The sequence below is a fragment of the Choloepus didactylus genome, chromosome 2 (genome assembly GCF_015220235.1).
Source record: "Choloepus didactylus isolate mChoDid1 chromosome 2, mChoDid1.pri, whole genome shotgun sequence".
NCBI classification, from domain to species: Eukaryota; Metazoa; Chordata; class Mammalia; order Pilosa; family Megalonychidae; genus Choloepus; species Choloepus didactylus.
Window position 1 is genome coordinate 13,108,589 of NC_051308.1, and position 21,486 is coordinate 13,130,074.

Genomic DNA, 21,486 nt, shown 5'->3' on the forward strand with positions numbered 1-21,486 from the left:
TTATCATCTGAAGATTTGGGCAGCTGGGAAAATGTTTGGCCTGGGAAGTTTCTATGATGTGTTTTGAGGAGGGAAGTTGGAAGAATGTTAATTGCTGCAAAGATCTGGGAGGAACGTTTTATATCAGAAGGGTCAGAACAGCTGGAAGGGCGATCGGGAGTGTTTCAGCAGCTCGAGGGGTGGAAATGGCATTTCTGATCAAGGGGAATGGCAGCGTTGCAACAGCTGGGAAGACCCAGAACAGGGGATTTTAAAGGGGAAAATAAACAATAAAGACTGAGGAGGAAAACTTCCCTCCGGTGTAGTTCAGCCTGCCTTGTACAGCCACTGTTTTCAACATTAGCTGTGATTCTAGGCTTTTCTCTTCCAGGGAGTTCACAGTGCAAATTTACCTGCCATCCTTCCATGGGCTCTCTGTGGTGCTTTCCTTTTTCTCCAGGAACTTATGCATATAAATTGACATTTATCTCTGTTTTAATAATCCTGAAAAACCAATTCAGTTTATTAAAAAGATTAAAATGTCTATAAATAATACTTGTGGAAGACAATGCCATATTAAAAATAAATATTGGAGATGTAAATAATGTGCAGTAGTACTTCATGAGATATGTTCAGGAAAGGTTTCATACAAATAGAATTTTAGTAAATTAAATCACATTTAAATTTTACTGTACAAGTTTGTTTAATTAAAAAAAAACACAATATATAATTAGCACTGTGCTAGGCTAAAGCAAATGGTTCTTTGGAATGCAAATAACTATCAGTCATATTTAATATGCTTTATAAGCTTGAGTATTTTAACCATTATAATTTTGAAATATAATGGAATTCATGAAAGTAAATAAAACAAATACACAGCATAATTAATTAATACAAAGCAAAATCTATGAAACCACCACTAAGATCAAGAAATGGAATACCATCTGAACATCAAAAGCTCCGTGGACCATCTCCTTCCCAAATGTAACAATTATCCTCAATTATCCTGACATTTAACACTGTGATTTAGTTTTGCCCATTTCTAAACTTTATATACATCAAATCAAATCACATAATCTATATTCTTTGGTGCCTGGTTTCTTTCACTCCTCATTATGTTGGTGAGATTCATTCTCCTTGTTGTTTGTGTCTGTAGTTGACTCATCTCAACTGAATAGTATTACATAAATTCCAAAATTAACTCATCTCTTTAACTGTTCTGGACATTTGTATTCTTTGCAGTTTTGATATCTTATAAAAATTGTACTGCATGTGTATGTACATATACAGAAATGCATGTGTACAGGTACAGAAATGTTTGCATATTGTGCAGGTTTGGATGTATTATGTCCCCCAAAACACCATTATCTTTGATGCAGTCTTGTGTGGGCAGGAAATGTATTGGTGTTGATTGGGTTGGAGACTTCTGATTGGATGTTTCTGTGGAGATGTGATCACTCAACTGTGGGTGTGATCTTCCACTGGATAATTGCCACAGAGGTGTGGCCCCGCGCGTCCAGCATGGGCCTTGATTAGTTTACTGGAGCACTATATAAGCTCAGACAGAAGGAGTGAGCTTGCTACAGCCAAGAGGGACACCTTGAAGAATGCACAGGAGCTGAGAGAGGAACTACAGTTTACAGAGACATTTTGGAGACAGCCTTTGAAAGCAGACTTTTGCTCCAGAGAAGCTAAGAGAGGACAAACGCCCCAAGAGCAACTAAGAGTGACAATTTTGAGGAGGACCTGTGGCCTAGAGAGGAATGTCCTGGGAGAAAGTCATTTTGAAACCAGAACTTTGGAGCAGATGCCAGCCACATGCCTTCCCAGCTAACAGAGGTTCTCCGGACACCATTGGCCATCCTGCAGTGAAGGTACCCGATTGCTGATGTGTTACCTTGGACACTATGGCCTTGAGACTGTAACTGTGTAACCAAATAAACCCCCTTTTATAAAAGCCAATCCATTTCTGGTGTTTTGCATCCGGCAGCATTAGCAAACTAGAACACAGCTATACATAGCAAGGGTAAATTCCTGGGTCCTAGGCTCCATGAGGGAGATTGTCTGCCCAGATGGTTGCCTACTATTCCTCCATGCTTGAATGTGAATTCCATTAAAAGGTGGAGACTATTTCTCCTCTCCTTGAATCTGTGACTTACTTTGACTAGTAGAATATAGAAAGAATATAGGAAGCTGTGTGGCTCCTGGCCTAGGCTTTAGGTTTTCCATTTTCTCAACCTTAGAACACTCCACACCAGGTCTCACCTAAACCATGTAGTCAAAGGCCCAGCTGACCCAGCATCCAAGCTAAGTGCAACTCCTACCAGATGCACCAACTGTATGTAGCCATAAGTATAATCCTAAGTGTGGTAAGTTGAATTATGTACCCCCAGAAAAACAAGTTCTTAATCCATTCCTGTGCATGTGAACTCACTGCAAATAGGACCTTTTGAAGAAGTTATTTTTAGTTAAAAGTGTGGCCATCTGAATCAAGATGGGTCTTAATTCTATTACCAGAGGCCATATAGAGAAAGCCACAGGGAGAAAGTCTCCAGGGAGTAGAAGCTGGAGGCCAACAGAACCTGGAGAAGAAAGGAGAAGCCACTGCCTGTGCATTGTCATGTGATAGGAGAGCCAAGGGCCCAAGGATCGCTGGCCACCACCAGCCCAGAATGCCACAGCATCAGGGAGAAAGCTTCACCTTGCTGATGCCTCGAGTTTGGACTTCTCCTAGCCTTAAAACAGCCAGCCAACAAATTCCTATTGTTTAAGCCAACCCATTTTGTGGTATTTGTGATTGCAACCAGACAATTAAGACACCAGGCCGCAGCAACAGAAAACCTGCGCAGCCAACACACAGGATAACGACAAATCATATTTATTGTTGTTTTAAGCTACTAAGTTTTGGAGTGGTTTGTTAGGCAGCAATACATAACTGAAACAGCATATGTTTCTTAAACATTAGTAAATAATGCTGAACAATTTTCCAAACTTGTTCTACCAATTCACATTTTAAATAGCAATGTATAAGGGTTCCTGCTACTCTAAATCTTTGCCAACACTTGATATCATAAGTCTTGTTAATTTTCGTTTTTCTGGTAGGTGTGTGGCACTATTTTGATATGCTTTTAATTTTCATTTCCCTGATTAGTAACGAGTTTAAACATGTCTCCGTATGTTTTCTCACCATTGTTTTCATCTCCTAGGCTGCCTGAAGCAGATACCATGAAATGGGTTGTTGTTAAACAATGGGAATTTATTAGCTTACAGTTGGATGCCTTGAGAATGTCCAAATCAAGGCATCGTCAAAGTGATGCTTTCTTCCTGAAGACCCGCTGCCAGCAATCCTGTCACGTGGCAAGGCACATGGTAGTGTCTGCTGGTCTCCCCCTTCTTTTCCAGGTTTGCTGATATCCACTTCTTGATTCCCTGGCTCCCTCTCTCTCTCTCTCTCTGCATTCTTCCCCGTTTATAAAGGACTCCAATAATAGGATTAAGACCTGACCTGAATGAGGCGGGTCACAGCTTAACCTAAGTAGCCTCATCAAAAGGTCCTAATTACAATGGGTCCACACCCACAGGAATGGATTAAGTTTAAGGGCATGATTTTCTGGGGCACATACAGTTCCAAGCCACCACAACCATTTAGAAGTCTTTTGTGAATGGTTTGCTCATTTTTCTCTGTCATTTTTTTTTTTTTTTGGCTTTTTCTTACCACTTTGTAATGTTTCTTTACATATTCTAGATGATAGACATTTGTCAGTTTCACTTGTTGCAAATCTCTTTCTTTTCATGTTCTTATTTTATAGATTTGGATTTTAATATATTATCTAAAATATACAAAGAGCCATTACTATAATGTCCAATCAAAGGTTCTAAATGTCTTGTTTAAGATAGGACTTTTCTACCTTCTTAATCCAGATGCATATTTAGCCCAATAAAAATAAATTATGTCTGAAAATAAATCCACTTCCATACAGTGGTATTAGTGACCTCCATGGAAAGGAAATTCTTTATTCCCAACTTAATTTTTTTATCTCAATAGAGGGCAAAACTTTTAAATCAAAAGAATAATTTTCTAATTGTATAATTTGAGGCCTTAGCCTAATATATAAAGGGTACGATTTTTAAGGGCTGGGATGGGGGGGGTGAGTTGATAACATCTTAGGAGCCCTAAGCTCATACTACCAGGGGATAACAGCATATTCACCTAACAAATGTCTGTTTCTGTATTAGGTTTTGTTCTCTGATGCTCACTCAGGAAGTGCTATTTGAATGTCAAGATATCAGTAACCTTCCTATTCTACTCTTAAAATGGTACTAAAAATTGCTCTAAATTTCATTTGTCCTAAGATTAAGAAACTTTTTTTGCCACACTGCCCAGAGTTAAAGATTCTTTTGCCAAACTGTTTAATTGGTATCATGACATGTCATATCAGTGGGGAGTCATTTGTTTGGAGGCTTATGACTCTCAAGTCCATAAAGGAAAACTTGTCTAACTCTGTGTTTTGGTATATATTTTTTTCATCAATCATCACAAAGCTCAACATTCACAAAATAACTAATAAAAAACTTCAATTTTCTTGTTTTTCCTACTTTAGGAAAATATATATATAGTTTAAAATGTACAGCAAAGACATTTACTGATCACTAATTGTCTAGTGCTTCCCCATGTCTCCCAAACCCCTTGCAGTTAGATGGGCACATGTGACAAAGTCTGGCCAATGAGCTGCAAGCAGAAGTCATTTCTGAGATAAGGGACTAAATTGGTACATGACCCTCCATGCTTTCTCTCCTGGAAACCAAGTGTCCCAGATGGTGTAGCTACAAATGCAATCAGACTGGATCCCTGAGTCACGACTTGGAGAGCCACTAGATCTGCAAGTTGTTTGCATGACCAAAATATTAATTACTGTTTCTGGTCACTGACCTGTTGGGTTTATTTTTTATTGCAGCATAGCTTTGCCTAATCAGACTAGTAAGAACAATATCAGTGTTTTATTTTCAGAAATTTTTTTCTTTTCAAAATTAATGATTGATTTTCACATCTTAAAATTTCATGATGCCAATAGAAGCTCTTAATTTGTTCATTCTAATTACCAACAAGATGATGTCAAGTGGCAAAAGGAAGCAGGGCACCAACGTCAACAAGTTGGACAATGTGCTATGACCTCTTACCATAATACCAACTGATGGAAGAGTTCAGTGGTTTGTGAGTACTAACAAGAACCAACTAAGTGTAGACACATTAGCTGATATGGAGAGATGTGATTTATTCAGATAAATATTGATCCAGCTGGTGGTTAGGTGACATTTATATGATTTTTCCCTTCTTCCCTAGTGAAAAAATGCTAAGATTATTTTCCTTGTCAGTTTTTTTTCTTAGGATGGTATTAGCAATGGAAATACAAGACTAAGGAAGTTTGTCAGGGTTCCTTCAGGAAAACTGAGCCTCTACAAGTTACAGGAGTAAGGAATTAGAGCTTTCATGATTCTGAGAGGAGTTAGGGCAGTGACGGTCAGAGGATTACAAAAACAGTCACTAACTCATCCAACTAAAGTACCAGTGCAGTGTACAGGTTGGAGCTTGTGTGAGAAAATCCAATAAGCCGTGCAGATCTTGCCGCCAGAATGGGTCTACAAAAGGGGAGCTTATGGAAAGTTCTGCCCAAACTGCTGCATCTACAGAAACTTGCTTCTGTGAAAACCGCTGCCTAAGTGAGAATTGCAACTGCTGTGGAACCCACTGTTTGGGTCAAGAGACTGGTGGCGGGCTTGAGGCAACTCTTACTCAGCAGGACCAGCAGTGAGGAGGGCAAGATGCATGCAGAGCGTGAGAGTGAGGACGTGCAGGGCCCTCTGCCTCTGTCCACCATCATGTTTGACGACTACAACCTTCCTCTGCTTCCCCTCAGCCTTCCCAATCTCAGAGGACTTCCTCTCATCAGGTGACTTTAACCTGGAACCACACAGGGATGGGGGTTCCAGAAATACAGTCCTTAACCTCAGATGGCGGCAGTAGAGCAGATAATCCAGTTTAGAATCTTCCATTTAAGGGAAATAATATTCTGACTCATGGTCTTTTAAAGAGCATTAAAAAACTATCACACCCTATAAAAAAGGTCATAAAATACTTAATAAAAGCACAATGAAAAAAAAAAAAAAACTCTATAAAAACAAAAATTAGCACACTGCCAAATGAAAGAAACGAGATTCCTGTGCTCAAAGGAAAGTTAGTGAAGAAAGAACATGAACACACTTGGAAAGCACAGCTATTCAACTTGCTAAAATTAAATATCCCAAAACCTGTACACTTTTGGTTTTGTTCTTTGCTGTCACTTAATTATGGAAGATGGATAAATAATGAAATATTTAAATAGTAGGAATAATGGCTTTATGTTGAATTTGATGATGAAAATGACACTGTGGCAAGGAGTCTTTTATAGTTAAAACATTATTTTATTCTATTTATTTCTTGAATATGGAAAGTCTGTTAGGACAGCTTTTTCACTAAATTAGTAAAATACTATAAATTTATATTCTTGTAAAGAGGGAAGAATTAGTTCTGGGCATGTTAGATAAGCCTACAGAGAGTTGATTATGCTGAGTCTAGAAAGATGAGTCAAAATGTGTGGAGATGGGGCAATATTCCACATAAAAATAAAAGCATAAACAAAGGGAGTAAAGGAAAAATTAAGAGGTTACAAGATATAAAAATTGACTTATGGCCAGGTGGAGGGGTAGAGCCAAGTTTTATAGGGCCTCAGGCTTATAAAATTTGGGGGTCTTCTTCAAGAAAAGTAATTTTTAAAATTATGAATAGAAAATTAGGAACAAAAGTGAATATCCATTTATAATTTGAAACACATCGCAACAAATTACAAATTTTGAAAGGCTAGCAAATGCCATACAATTCAAAAAAATCCATAAGAAAACATAATATTTTAATTAACTGGCTGCTACACCTCTTTAATACTATTTTTCCTACATTTTTTGGCTGCGTACTTTTTGATCACTTCTTCGATTTTGTAATTTTGCAGTATATTTTCTAATTTTACAGTATATTTTCTTTGAGAAGGATAGAAAGATAATTCACATACACGTGAACTTGCTATTTGTGGTACTGCTACAGGTTTGTTTCCTTACAAACACAAGAATTCAGATCTATTCGTTACATGTGATTCCCATAAAATCCATATGGTACATTTATAATTGTATATGCTGCATTTAGAGCATATTCCTGACCAAGTGTACTTGAGAGAACAAAATCCTCTCTAACAATTTTACATGTCTTATAATTGAAAGAATTGCCACAGACTAGCTTCTGGCTCCCTACATCACAAATTTTGTTACTCCTTTGCTATTTTTATTCTTACAGCCTTGGAGAACATAGGCAATTCAAGTCATGTTACAACTTCTGGCCTTTGCTCTTTGTGTCTGGACACCAAAGTGACTCTGCACAGAGGGTAGTAGGCATGTCACTGGTAGCCATTTCTGAACCTGGATGGCTAGCAGCAATATAACTATAGCACACGCATATATCCCATCAGGACCCGGACCAGGGTGAGGCAAGCAAGGGGTCTAAAGCTCAAAAGTTAAGGAGGCCTTTATTCTCAGGTTCCTACAAGAGCATGGTTGGCACCTGCAAGGACCTGAGAGTGAGTGTCTCTTTAAATTTTGTGCTCTTGACCACCTCCCTTACCTCACCCCAGCCCTGGTCCTGTATCCCGTTAAACCCAAAAGAAATGTGTCCCCAACTTCATTTTCCTTGGCTTGATCCCCAAAATGTCCATGGTTACTTCAAAGCCTCTCAATATGAGGGGGAGCTGGAGTTGAAGGAAACATGGACTTACATGGTGGTACTTAAAATATATTATTTTGCAAAATTTACAAAACATATAACCATGTGCTCACATTGCTAGGGACCTTGGGGATTTGGGAGGAGTTCCTTGGAAGGAAGGAGTTCTAGATTCAAGTTTTTGGCTTCTTGATAAATCTACCTCTGCATTCTGGGCGAGGCCATATTTCCATGTCTGAATTTATCATTCTGGTTTATTTTTGCCTTTAGTACATTGGTTAAGAGCTAAGGCTGTGCTCCTCCTGAATGCCTCTTTGTTACTCAGATGTGGCCCTCTCTCTCTAGCTAAGCCAACTTGGCAGGTGAAATCACTGCCCTCCCCTCTACGTGGGATCTGACACCCAGGGGAGTGAATCTCCCTGGCAACATGGAATATGACTCCTGGGGAGGAATCTAGACCCAGCATTGCAGGATGGAGAACATCTTCTTGACCAAAACGGGGAAGTGAAAGGAAATGAAATAAGTTTCAGCGGCTGAGAGATTCCAAAAGGAGCCAAGAGGTCACTCTGGTGGGCACTCTTATGCACAATATAGACAACCCTTTTTAGATTCTAATGAATTGGAATAGCTAGCAGTAAATACCTGAAACAATCAAACTACAACCCAGAACCCATGAATCTTGAAGACGATTGTATAAAAATGTAGCTTATGAGGGGTGACAGTGTGATTGGGAAAGCCATATGGACCACACTCCCCTTTGTCCAGTGTATGGATAGATGAGTAGAGAAATGGAGGCAAAAAAAAAAAAAAAAAAAAAAAAGGACCCCCAGCGTTCTTGTTTACTTTAATTGTTCTTTTTCACTTTAATTTTTATTCTTATTATTTCATTACCATGAAATGAAAATGTTTAAAAATTAATTTGGGGGATGAACACACAGCTATATAACAGTACTATGAACAATTGAATGTAGCTTTGTATGACTGCATGGTATGTGAATATAGCTCAACAAAAATGAATTAAAAAAAAGAAAGCTAAGCTCTGGAGCCAGAGTATTTGGGTTTGAATCCTGGCACTGCCACTTACCAGCTTGTGTAACTGAGCAAGTTTTCTCTTCTGTAAGACGGGTATAAACCAAGTTAAGTTTAAAGGAATTAGTTCATGCGGAATGCTTACAAAGGTGGCAGTTAATAAAAGTTCAATATTTATTGAGTTAGTGTTGTTACTTTTATTATTAGTAGTAATATCAGTATCAGTAGTAGCAGTATATGCCCGCTTCTCACACCACACCAAAACCCCAAAGAGTCTTTGTATCCCGGTGGGCCAGAAGAGACTTTCCCTGTTTGCTGAATGAACTGTTGACTAAATATAGGAAGCAAGGCAGAGAGGACAATGATAAATGTATTATTTTCGGATAATATAAATATCACCAAATCACATTTAAGTAAATGAGGGAATTGGAGCTATAAAGAAATTTGCTGGACTATAAATGTATAAAACTTTATGGCATGCCAAAGAGGAACCCAGATCAGCATTAAAAACAGGTTTTTTTGCTCCAAAATAAAGTTAGAATAAAAGATTTTAGAAGAAGAAAGGGCTTGTAGTTAGATTTTTTTAAAAAAAGTTCCGCCTGTTTTACACGGTCTCATTGGAGGCTATACCCCCAAGACACTGCATTCTCCCTCCTTGGGTGAAGAGCTGTGACCTGCGGAAGGGAATTTTTACAGCACAGCCTCCACCAGAGTCAGACAGAAGGAAGAGGCTGCGAGAAGGGAGAGGGGGTCCCGCAGGGAGGGTTTGGGGAAAGGGAGTCAGGGCCCAGGGAAGCAGAAAGAAGCTAGAGGAGGGAGTGGCGAGAGAAAAAAAGAAGGAAGCTCAGTACCCTGCTGGCGTGAGGGCGAGAAGGCGGAGACCTGCCCCAGCCAATCGGCGCGCAGGGATTGTTTCAATCTCAGAAACTGGGAAGGAAGCTCCAAGTCAGCTGGGCCCCGGCTCTTTCAAGCGCCGTGTTACCCGGGGAGCGGGTACTTCAGATCCTCCGGCTCGTGCCGGGCGACGGGCGGTGCGGCCCCGAGAGCGAGGAAGGTGCAGGGGGCGCAGTGCGCAGGTAGAGAGCGCTGTAGTCTCGGCCAAGGGGAGGCAGCTCGGCGGGTTCCACCTCCTTTCCCTCCCCGCCCTCTCCCCACGAGTTATGTCATCGTGAAGCCGGGAAGGAGAGAGACCAGAGTGCGCTGGCTTCGGTCTTCTCCGCACTGCGGGCCTGCCGCTCTGCGCCCGGGTGGTGCCACCGCAGGAGCACGCAAGCCGCGACACTCCCCCAGATCGCCTTTGTCTGGAAGCCGCTTCTGGAATCGCTGCTTTCTGTGGGATCTGAGAGCTGCCAGCCAGCGGTCTGTGACAGCTCCCTCCCTGAACCCCGATCTTCGCGCGCCAGAGAACCATCTGGAGCGGAGGGGAGATTGGAGCCGCGAGTGCTTCCCGGCTCCCCGGTGGATGCGCTTGCGACCTCCAGCACGCGCGCCTGGGAGGAAGAAGGAGACTGAGCTGTTGGCCAGACCATTCTAGGTTACTTCTCTCTCCGGGACCCGCTGGACGCAAGCCTGAGCCGAGGACACCCTGGGCTTTGAGCAGCCGCCGCGGTGAAGAGACTGAGCTAACTTTTGGCTTCCGGAGTTCCCGGGCTTCTCTTCTCCAGCCCCCAGCCCCTGCTGCCCCTCTTCCCTTCACCTCCACGTTCCAGCCCGAGAGACCAATGCCTCCACAGCAAGGGGACCCGGAGTACATCAGCAAGCCGGTGACTGGCTGCTGCGGCTGCGAGGTGCCCCCGGTGCCCCCGCGTCGGGTGCGCAGCGGCCGGACCGCGGCGCTGGGGACGCGCTGTCGCGCCGGCGGCGCCGAGAGGCGCAGCATCAAGTGCGTGCTGGTCGGAGACGGCGCCGTGGGGAAAACGAGCCTGGTGGTGAGCTACACCACCAACGGCTACCCCACCGAGTACATTCCCACCGCCTTCGACAACTTCTCGGGTGAGGGCGCGGATGGCCGGGGAGGGGACCCTGACCTGGGGGTGGCGAACCAGCAGGGCGCTGTGGCTGGGAACACTCGGAGAGTTACGGTAGTAGCTGTCCATGAAAGTGCAGTTAAACAGTCCAGTCCATGAAAGTGCTGTTGACAGGGTTGTTGAGCCGAGGAAGGGACAGGCGACGCGAGGGCGTTACGAGGCTCCAAGAGTTTCCAAGGAGGGTTGCCGGGCGCCAGGTTCAGCTCCAGTTGGAAAATGGATCAGGTTTAGAGTTGGGTAGATTTCCTGAGTCTCGGGAACTGGAAAAGGTCGGAGCAAAATCTAAGGGAACACGGGGGAATGAGAAGACCTAAAACCAGAACTTAGGGGCGGGGTGGGGGATGGGGCTCCGTGACGGAGTGGGCGCAAGATCAAACGATCTCTCAGTTTGCGAGATAAGGGGGAATCAGACAGGTGGAGTTCAAATTGCCTGGTCAGTTTTCTACGTAGAAAAGTTGTGTCAGGTCGGCGGTCCTGGCGCCGCTGTCTAGCTTCAATCGGAAGGTGAAGTGCAGGTTGAGGTTTACCTGTGGCCTTGAGTTTCTCGGTCCTGTGCTTTCCCGCGGCCTAGCACACAAGGGGGTCCTCCACTTGAAAGAATTGCGGAGATCCCGGAAAATACTTCGTTTAGTGAAAATAGCACTAGCACCACTGGCGAACGGGGCTTAGGTCTTGATTAAGCCTAGAGAATAAACACGGTTTCTTTCTTCTGAATCCCACCTCTTCCTCTCCCTGCTCCAGTCCCAACCCGAACATTAGTTCTATTTTTGATCGTTAGCATCTTACTAGTATCTCTTTAAGCTGCTTACAGTTCTGTGAACGGGGTGTAATGTCACATGTTTTGATAGACACAAAGATAAAAGAATCCTTTTAATTACAAACAGCCTGGTTTTTAAAACTTTTCAGATCTTTTTGAAATTTAAGAAAAGGTAAAATCCACAGAAACTAGTGTGGAAAGCTTATTTTCTCATGCTCTTTTTTTTTTTTTTTTTTTTTTTAATTGCTTCACTGCCTTCTAGCTGGAGGTCTTTCTAACTCCTATGGCAAAGGGCAATGATTTCTTACATCTCAAAGGTAGCCTAGATAATATAGTACTTTTCTAGGGGGTTTCCCCACCTAAATGGCATTTTTTTTTTAACCTACTGACTAGTATAAACTTTTGTAAGCAGCTTAGAAAGTTGCAGTGAGACAAAACTAATTGCTTATTTCAAATAGAAACTTCCAAGCCCTGCTTTAATGAAGACCCCTGCTCCCCACCTCCCCTCCATCAAATACCAGCATCCTGGAGGAAAGGTGGGCATGGTTTTCTTTTCTTTTCTTTTTAATCCTCTCTTTGAACTGACAGAGAGAGATAAGCAGTAACCTCTTTTACAAACAGGACAATGTGGACACCCTGTGTTTGCACATGTTCTCAAAACAAGCTAGGATTTTATGATAAATTCTGAAGCCGGGAAATTTTTCCCAAGGGAAAACAGAATTATTTGTGAGGTTTTCCATTGATTTGAAACTTAAAACTGCAAGGTTGGCTCCCACTTATCCACCCCCCTCCCCCCAGTGTTGTTCTTAGGTCCTTTGAAACAAGTGTGACAGGAAAATAAATCTCTTCAGGCTAGAAGAAAAGCATTGGGCGCTTCTGATGGTGCCATCAAAGGGTCAGGGATTTGCTGCCTCATCCGTTTGCACCGAAGTGAATTGTCAGGCCCAGAAGGGTTTGTATACAGAATGTTTGCCTGGGATCAGGTTTCCTCGTTTTAGGCAAGTCTTGAATTCATTGAAGGAACCAGAATAGGAGTTGAAGGGTTTGGAAAGAGGAGGATGGTAGGGCAAGCTGAAAGTCTTACTCTTCTGAATGGGATCAAAAACCGCTTCCTGACAGTCCTTTTGGTCTTGTTTTCTAGCTGTGGTATCTGTAGATGGGCGACCCGTGAGACTTCAGCTCTGTGACACGGCTGGCCAGGTAAGTATCACTTTACTGCTCAGTGCTGGCAAAGGAAATGGACGTTTAAGGGTTTCCAAATAACCATTTATGAGTTTCTAAATGATTCCTCAATAACTGGGTCATTCTAGCTTTAGAAGAGCCCTTGCCGGTGGCTCTTCTCAAAGTTTGAGGAAGGAGGCAGAGGAAGTACCTTGGTACCAATAAAACGGGGTTTGGCCCAGCTTAGGGTGGGTAGGGGCATGAGAAAACAGGGTCAAGAACGGTTCTTACCTTACAGGCATTTCTAATGTTACTGCATTTTTGGTTTTTGTTAAAAATGATCAGTAATGCTTTGTAATCATTTTTCAGGGTAGGTTGGTAGTATCTTCTAATAATTTTAGGAAATGTCCATGAGCCCAATATTTAAGAAATTTGCTCAAGAAAAAGATGGAGCATTTGTCAATAAGTGTTACTATTTCCCCTCCATGGTTTTACTCACTATGGACCACCCCCATCTGTTAAAGCATAGATACAGTTGTTGGATGTGTCTGAAGCTGGGGAATTGAATAAACTGGAACTTACTCTTTCAAAAGTCATTGTGACTATTTGTTCTTGTCTGAAGGGCAGGCACTGAGAGGTGACAGTCAGGGAGTGACCCCCTCAGGGTGTTCACCAAAGAACCTCTGGGGTGCTCTCATCACGTAAAACACCCTTGGCACAGGTGTTAAATTAAGGTCATTGAAGGCACGCTGTTGTTTATTACAACCCAGAGATGCATGCCTCTTGGGTTTGCTGAAGTGACAGGCTCATGAATATCTTGTATCCTTAGTACTTGCTAGTTAGGCAAATTGGTGGTGGGTTCTTTGTAGGCAGGTAAAGCCACCCAAGTCGCTTTGTGAGATGCTGTTCTGTGACCATCTGCACTTAAGACGGTTGGTTTTCCAGTGTCCTTAAACACCTCCTTCATCCCAGGACATCCAAGTTGATCACTCACGCTGGGTCAGTAAATTAGGAACTGAGGACAGATTTTATTTGTAACACAAAGTAACACACTTGATAGACTAGGAGATCCCAACTGAATGTCAGTGTGGCGGTAACCTTGGCAGAATGAGCTGTAGCCCGGCTTCCTTTGTTCTTTCCCTACCCTAACCATGAGTTGCTCCTCAGCCTCACCTTCACCTTCTAAGAAAGCAGTTTCTTCTAGTATTTACTCTTTCTGAATGCCATGCTGGTATTTGTAATGAAAGTTTATTGCTTTGTAGGAAGCTACTTGACCTACTACAGGTCAAGTTTTCTGATCTTTAAAATGTGGGCAGAGTAGCACCTCACTAAATATAGCTACCCCCCCCCCAATAAGAATTGATAGGTAACAGCTTGAGAATAAGACAGGAGACAGGAAAACACAGCAAATCAAAAGGCACAGTTATTAGAGGCCTTTTGGGGAAGGAAAGGGCAGCTCAACACATCCCACTGCCCCATGGGCATTGCCATCCACATGGTGGGGTCTCCTGTTGGATGTCACTGCTCCACAAAAGACCTGTCTCCTGAGGTCGGGAGTTTTATTTCTAGTGTCTAACGGTGCGCAGCACATAGAAGGAGCTTCATAAAAGCTTGTAGAATGGATGAATGGAGTACTAGGTCCTAGGGGATACAAAGATGAGTCAGGCCTGCCCCTCAGAAAACTTACAATCTATAGGAGACACAAATGGGTTAATAGAAGCTTGTGAAGGTTGCAAAATAAAGCCAAGAGTAAAGAAGAAGCCTCTTCAGCTCTGAGGCTGGAGGCTTGTTTGCAAAGGATTGAAAGAGGGATAGGATTTTTACCAGAAAAACTTCGTAAAAGTGATCCTGAATTATCAAGGAAGAGTTAAATTCCCCCTTTGTGTTGTCTGTTTAAAAGTCAGGGGAGCATGAAAATCATTTTAGAACCATTTCACACACAAAAAAGTTTATAATTAGGAAAAAAAGAAAAGGTTTGGAGCTAAGTTGGTAAGCTTCAGTTTATTTGGAAATTATTCCTCTACTCCTCCAGCAATGTTTTCAGTGAGATTTACTATATAGTCCTCAACTGGTGTATTGGCCAGTAAAGCATACCTGATTAAATCATGAATAAAGAATAAAGTCAGGTTTTTTCCTGCTCTCAAAGTATAAATTAGTGTTTCCTTTGACTCTTGGCAAAGCGGGTCAGGGTGGTAATCCTTTGCTACACTTCCTAATCCAGGTCTGATAAACTACCTTTGAAGTGACTTAAATTGACACCTGCAGGATTTCCTTAGTGTTGACAGAGCCAGTGGAATTTACCTCTCCTGTAGGCAATCCCCAGAGTAGCCTCACAGGGTTAATGAAGTGACTACCCACCTCTACTTCAAATACCAGGAGAAACTGAGCACAGATAATCCATAAAGTCAGGCTAAAATGCAGGTTTCTTAGAGAAGTTGACAAACTGTGAGAGGAGAGTGTAGCCCTACTGGCTGAATAAATAACTAGAAGTTGCCTTTGGGTTTTCTTGTTGGGGAGGGTACACAAGTTTATGAAATGTTCAAAAGGGTTTTTAACACTGGACTCACATTCTTACTCAAGTGAAAAGAGATCGGAGCTGGAGAGCTTTAAGAAATATGCTTTTGACATAAGTGAAGGGAGTATTGCTGAAATGGGAGTAGTTCAGTATAGAATTGCCAATGGGAGCTGAAAATGCTTCAGCCTTTTGACCTGTGAGGTCCTTGGAAAAATCTTAATAATCAAGAAAAAAGACAGGTTGCAACTTGACCAGAAGGATGGATACAATTTACCTGTCTCCAACCCCCGCCCCCACCCCCAGCCACTGACCTTAATCCTGTACAATTTATTTAACACAGACCTGGCAGGTATGTGCGAAACTCTTGGCCCCCAGAACACATTTCATTGAGTGGTGCATTCCAACTGGTCTCATCGTGCATGTGTGTATTGCATTTATTTCAGCAAATAGCTAAGGTTTCTGGTCAGGCAGTGAGCAGGAGGGTTTAATTTCTATTTTGCTTCCTGAGCCCCTTAGACAGACTCTCAAGAGGTCTGGGGAAGCCAGATTTCCAAGCCCCTGACAGAAACCCAGGCTTCATTGTGCTTGCCTTTCTTTTTATTGGTAATGCAAGCCCAGATTCCAGAGTAGAGCCAAGTATGACTGGCCTTCCCCCAGTGAAGCGTAGCCACCTGAGGGATTTCACTTAACGCTGGTTTCATGTTTTGTGCTTCTCTGAGATCCTTTGAGAACAGAGAGAACATTTAATTAAAATATCTTCAGAGGTGAGCCATAGTCTACCTAGTTGAGTTTTTATGCTTCTTCTTTCAGCACAAAACTGGCTCTAAGAAACTTAAGTCATTCTTCTTTTAACTTTCACCTTCTAGAAGACTGGACAAATGGTTGTGATATTCTGAAATGCCATATTCATTCCTGAGCATTTTGGCCGGTTGATTTTAATATTTATTTGTTGCTTATTGCCCCACAATTGAAATATGGAACCACAAATGAAGACAGTATGTTCAAATGAAACAGATATTTTATTTATACCTAGAGGAGAAAGCCATGGACAGAGAATAATGTGTATGTAAATATTAGCTTATAAATAGTCAGAATATGCAAATTGAGTACTGAAAAGCATGAATAATGTTCAATTTTTCTTATACTTGGAAAATTATCAGTAGCATTCTACATGAGGATGGTTCCACCCACAGATATAAATTTTAAATAGTAATGAGATGATTTAAATATTTTCCTATGAAAAAATTGAATGAAAAGTTTTCAGTTAGCTGAATATTGTGCTGCATGAGACTGTAGAATGTTCCATATAAAGAGACCCTAATTTAGACACCAATGTACAAACTCCATGAGAGCAGAAACCATGTCTGTTTCCTTCACAACTAAATCCCAATCATGTTGCCCAGTACCTGGTGCAGGAGATGTTCGATATATGCATTTGGTAAATGAATGGCTGCATGAAATGATTTGAGACCATAGGCATTTGGTTTCGATTATAACCAAGTCTAATTAGTTGGGTCCAATTTTTTGTCCCATAGGATAGGATAGCTGCAGCCTTCATCATTACCCAAAGCCCTGTACATGGAGGCCTCTGGCAGGCCTCTGGTATTGGCAGAAATAAAGGAAGAAAAGAGGAGAAAGAAAGGGAGACAGAGACAAAGAAAGAGAAAGAAAGAGAAGTTGAAGCAAAAAGCAAGAGGTGTAATGCACTAGAAGGGGAATGTACTGAACAATGTCTTAAATGATACTGAGAGGCACAAGTTCTCTGAGTTGCAAGGAGAATCTTGTCTAACAGGCCATCGACTCATTTCTGGTCTGCCATTGTATCTGATTAGCATTACCCTACACTGGGTGCAATTTCCCTCCTTAATGCAGATGTAATGAAATCTGTATACTTGATAGATGTCATGAGAATGAGTGGGACTAGATTCATAAAGAAAGGAGCTGCATTAATAGACTGGGATTCATTGATATCTGATTGGAATCTCAGGAATTAGTATGGATATAGAATAAATTTTACATGAGTTAGCTGAGTACTTAGAGTTGGGATAAATCTAGGCTAGTCTGTATGGACCAATAGTCTAGAAAAAGTAAACTTTTGCTATATAAGATTCATCCACTTCAGCTACATCTTCTTTGGTAAGTTGCAAGTTGCAAGGTCGTGAGTATTGATGAAAATGCTCAACTCATTTGGCAGTGCTGGAGCCATAGTTGCCCCTTGAAGAAGGCAGTAGTCAAATCTGGATCGGGAGCATGGACCCACTAAGACAGCAGGATTGTTTAGAGACACTATCTCTTCCTCCCATAACCAGCTGAGTTTCTGTTACCTGCCGGAACCTTTTTAAGACAAGTGTTAAGATTGGTCTTTTTGCTGATGAAAATTGATTGCAAAAATAACTTCTGGCTGCTTCAATTGGTTACAGGATGAGTTTGACAAGCTGAGGCCTCTCTGCTACACAAACACAGACATCTTCCTGCTGTGCTTCAGTGTTATGAGCCCCTCATCTTTCCAGAATGTGAGTGAGAAATGGGTACCAGAGATTCGATGCCACTGTCCCAAAGCCCCCATCATTCTGGTTGGAACTCAGTCAGATCTCAGAGAAGATGTCAAAGTCCTCATTGAACTGGACAAATGCAAAGAGAAGCCAGTGCCTGAGGAGGCGGCTAAGTTGTGTGCCGAGGAAATCAAAGCTGCCTCTTACATAGAATGTTCGGCCTTGACTCAGAAAAATCTCAAAGAGGTCTTTGATGCCGCCATCGTTGCTGGCATTCAATACTCAGACACTCAGCAACAGCCAAAGAAGTCCAAGAGTAGGACTCCAGACAAGGTGAAAAATCTCTCCAAGTCCTGGTGGAAAAAATACTGCTGTTTCGTATAATGCTGGCAGAAACTCAGAAAAGCTGTTTTCGGATGACATCAATATTAGAAGCTATATTAGCTGAAATGACTCCTTTTACTGTGTAGAACTTGTATAGAGACTGTGTGTGTATATGTAATATAGAAGGAGTTTTCAATTTGTGTATTCTTTCTGGCTTTTAATTTTCTTGTTTGTTTGAACTTAGAGATGAGACAGTTATGCAAAGTTTTTGAATTAAGTTAAGAATTTTTCATAACTCTGGAAATGTAGAGCTCTAGATCTCTGAAGTAATTTACATCTAATATGAAAAGGACACCTCTGATCTGGATGTCAGGAATGAAATTTTGCTGCATTATAATGGACAGGAGAAAAAAGAGGGGGATGTTTGTGGTTAGCCCTCCCTTGATTAAGGGCTACTTAATGTAACTGTGCATTATGTTCGTAAGGGCAACCATGGTAAGAACGACTCTTAGCTTTGAAACTCCTTGCAAACCATACTATTTTATTAAAGAGCAAAAAAAATCTGAGAAAGAAAATGAAAGCAACTCTGCCTACAAAACCTCAAAGCAATCACTGGTTGAGTCTCTTGTCATTTAGCCCATTGATTAAGATTTGAAACCAACCCAACCAACATCCCACTGATTATATAGCACTGTGTAGATCAAAAAGGAAACCTATGTATTGAGCTTTTTTGTTCTTAGATAGTTGTGTTGCCACTGCATAAAAGGAGCCAAAATGCCATGTGGAATAAAGCAGGTGTTAGTTAAGAGCTCTTACATTTTCTTTAGGGAGTGAAGCATGTTGAGATCAGAAAGTGACATTTGCTTACAGCAGCTCACTGCAGAGTGTTCTCTTCTTTAGGTACTGTAAAGTGTGTTCCAAACTGCCTAAATCCTAAGTAATTAGAGAACTGGGGAGCATCTATCTTCATTTTTCCCCCATCTCTACAAGGAAGTGAACACTCTTGAAAGGCCTACAGCAAATGTTTTTTGGACATAAAATGTAGTTTTTTTCCATTAGGTCAGCCAAAATGTACGTCTGCATACACAACATATGGATAAATGGCTGTGTATGCCTCAGATTCTGTCTTTTAAAACATTAATGGAAAATAGTGCATGGTCACAAAAAAAAAGATTTTAGTTAAGATTGGCTTCCTCTTCCCGTTAAAACTCTTTTTGAATAGACATCATTTTGATTAAACCCTAGATATGGTTTTACATATAACTTACTTATTTTTGAGATCCTAAAAAAGAAATAAACAACCTGAAACCTGTGAGAACATTCAGTTAAATCCACATTTAACAGTTGAACGGTTAAATCGTTCAACTGAAAGCAGAGGATGGGGGGTGGGGGGCATGCCCGCTGCTCTCAGGCCAGCAGGGAGGAGCTGGGACACCTCCCATTCAGCTGCTGCCTTGCTGTGGGGCATTAAGAAAATGACATATTTGTAGTAGATTTTAGGGCTTAATCTTCTGGAGAAAAAAGTGCCATATCAGGAAAGTAGCCTTTACTATGTGATAGGTATGCTTCTGACATGCCAAAAGATAGCATAAATGCAGTTCATTGTAATGTCAGGCTTGCAGTGGGTTAAACAAATTTACCCAAATCAATGCAATAGCTAACTCTAGGGAAATCATTGTAAAGCCAGTGGATAGACAAGTTTTATCTTTTTGTAGGTCTTGTGTTATTTTTTTTTTAATATATATTTTTTTAAAAAGTCCAATTTGTGTTTTCCTATAGAAAAAATAAAAGATCAGACTATGTTTTAGGGTAAGGGCCTTTTTTATTCTTGCTAGTAAATAAAATTAAAGAAGTTCTTTGTTTAACAAAGATTAATCTTTAAACCACTAAAATACATGGACGGTTTGCTATTCATTTTTCAGTATATTGAAGCTGATATCAGGTTTCCAAAATGTTTAGCTACAATATGAGTGGATAAAATTACTCCATTTGTTGAAATACGTAAAATAAACCTAATTAAATTCATCCTAATCTTGCCATGCCTAGCTCACCCATTTGTGGAAAACCATGCTTTCCAGCCTAGGATTTGCCTGCCCTGGCATTGCAGAGATGAGGGTAACAAGGAAAGCTAGTGTATATTCCTAATGGTGGGGTGGAGGGTTGGGGGATAAGTTATTTAACTGGTAAGTAATTTTAAACACTATTTTTATACGAAAGGAAATGTCATGGAGTACAGTGCAAATTAATTTAAAATTAAACACAAATCTCAAAAGAACTTTTATGCATGTGACTGTATATCAGGCCACACTTAGTACCCGCAAGATCTGCCTTCATATCCCCTGCCTTTTTAAGGGGCACTTGTGTAAGTAAAGCAATGAAAGATCTGTGTGGTCCAGTTCTGAGAGCTTTACATGGGTCATTTACTTTTTAGCAGGTTGTGCCTAATGCTGTACTGCAAACCCAGAAAATGAAGAAACAACTTGCCTTTATGCAATCTGGACTATTAATGCTGAAATCTAGTGGGTTGACATTTGAGTGTGACAGTTTTTAATGAGTTGCTGCATTTTATAGATGAGTAAGGGTACGGTTTTACTCCAGGTTTTCCTGCATTTTATTTCTTTGTGAAAATAGGGATTTGGGAGGGAAATTTTTTTTAAAGTGTGTATTTGAATTAAAGTTGATTCACTTTAAAGCTCAAAAATTATTCTACTTACAGCTTGGTATTGCAGAGAAGATTTTTTCTAAATGTTGTGCTTTAGAGAATGCTACTTTAGCTTTAACTCCTAAAGTATAGGCCAATGTCATAATTTAAGAAGTACCATATACTCCAAAAACTGTTCTGTTGTATCTTTTTACCATGTATATATAAATGAACATTTTATAATGCTGTTCTCTGTTCTTGACATACTTAAGAAATTGTGCAGGTATTACATAAGCCAAAATGAGAGCAAGGTCTTCTCCCCAGACTCTCGTAACCTGGTGCCTTACCAAGTTGTGCTTTTCTGTTTTTAAGTATAAATGATGTGGAGCAGAATGTTGTACTTGAAAATGCCATAAATGAGGTGGTATGAAATAAATTCTGAGCTATGTGTATAACTGCGTTTGCCTTTCCTACCAAAGAATTTTATTGGAAGTGAATAAAAGCACACCCCCATCTTGAAAGAGCGCTGATTGAGAAGCATCACAGACGTGTAATCAGAGGGGCTTTGGAAATGCATTCCCATTAAGACCTTACTCAATATGGGTTTGTAAGAATTCTGGGTTCACAACGTGATATGCGTTTGGTAATGAATCACATACTGGTGTCCCAGTGTATTAGAAGGTCACTATTCTTGGAACCAGAAGTTCAGAGTTTGAGTAGCACTTTGTGATGAGATGGAGATGTCTCCAGATCCAAGTCTCAG

The 21,486-nt window shown here is 41.1% G+C and overlaps 1 protein-coding gene across 2 annotated transcripts; it reads left to right on the forward strand.

The window, feature by feature from the left end:
* Positions 1 to 9,877: 9,877 nt before the first annotated feature.
* Positions 9,878 to 21,175, forward strand: RHOU (ras homolog family member U). Of its 2 annotated transcripts, XM_037820769.1 has the most exons (4): positions 9,878 to 10,798; positions 12,049 to 12,126; positions 12,732 to 12,790; positions 17,687 to 21,175. In XM_037820769.1, exons 1-4 carry the CDS (start codon positions 10,528 to 10,530, stop codon positions 18,140 to 18,142), a joined length of 864 nt encoding a protein of 287 aa, XP_037676697.1. In that variant the 5' UTR covers positions 9,878 to 10,527; the 3' UTR covers positions 18,143 to 21,175. The 2 variants fall into 2 exon arrangements, with proteins under 2 accessions (XP_037676697.1, XP_037676701.1); XM_037820773.1 differs by lacking the exon at positions 12,049 to 12,126 and having other exon boundaries at positions 9,909 to 10,798.
* The last annotated feature ends 311 nt before the right edge of the window (positions 21,176 to 21,486 follow it).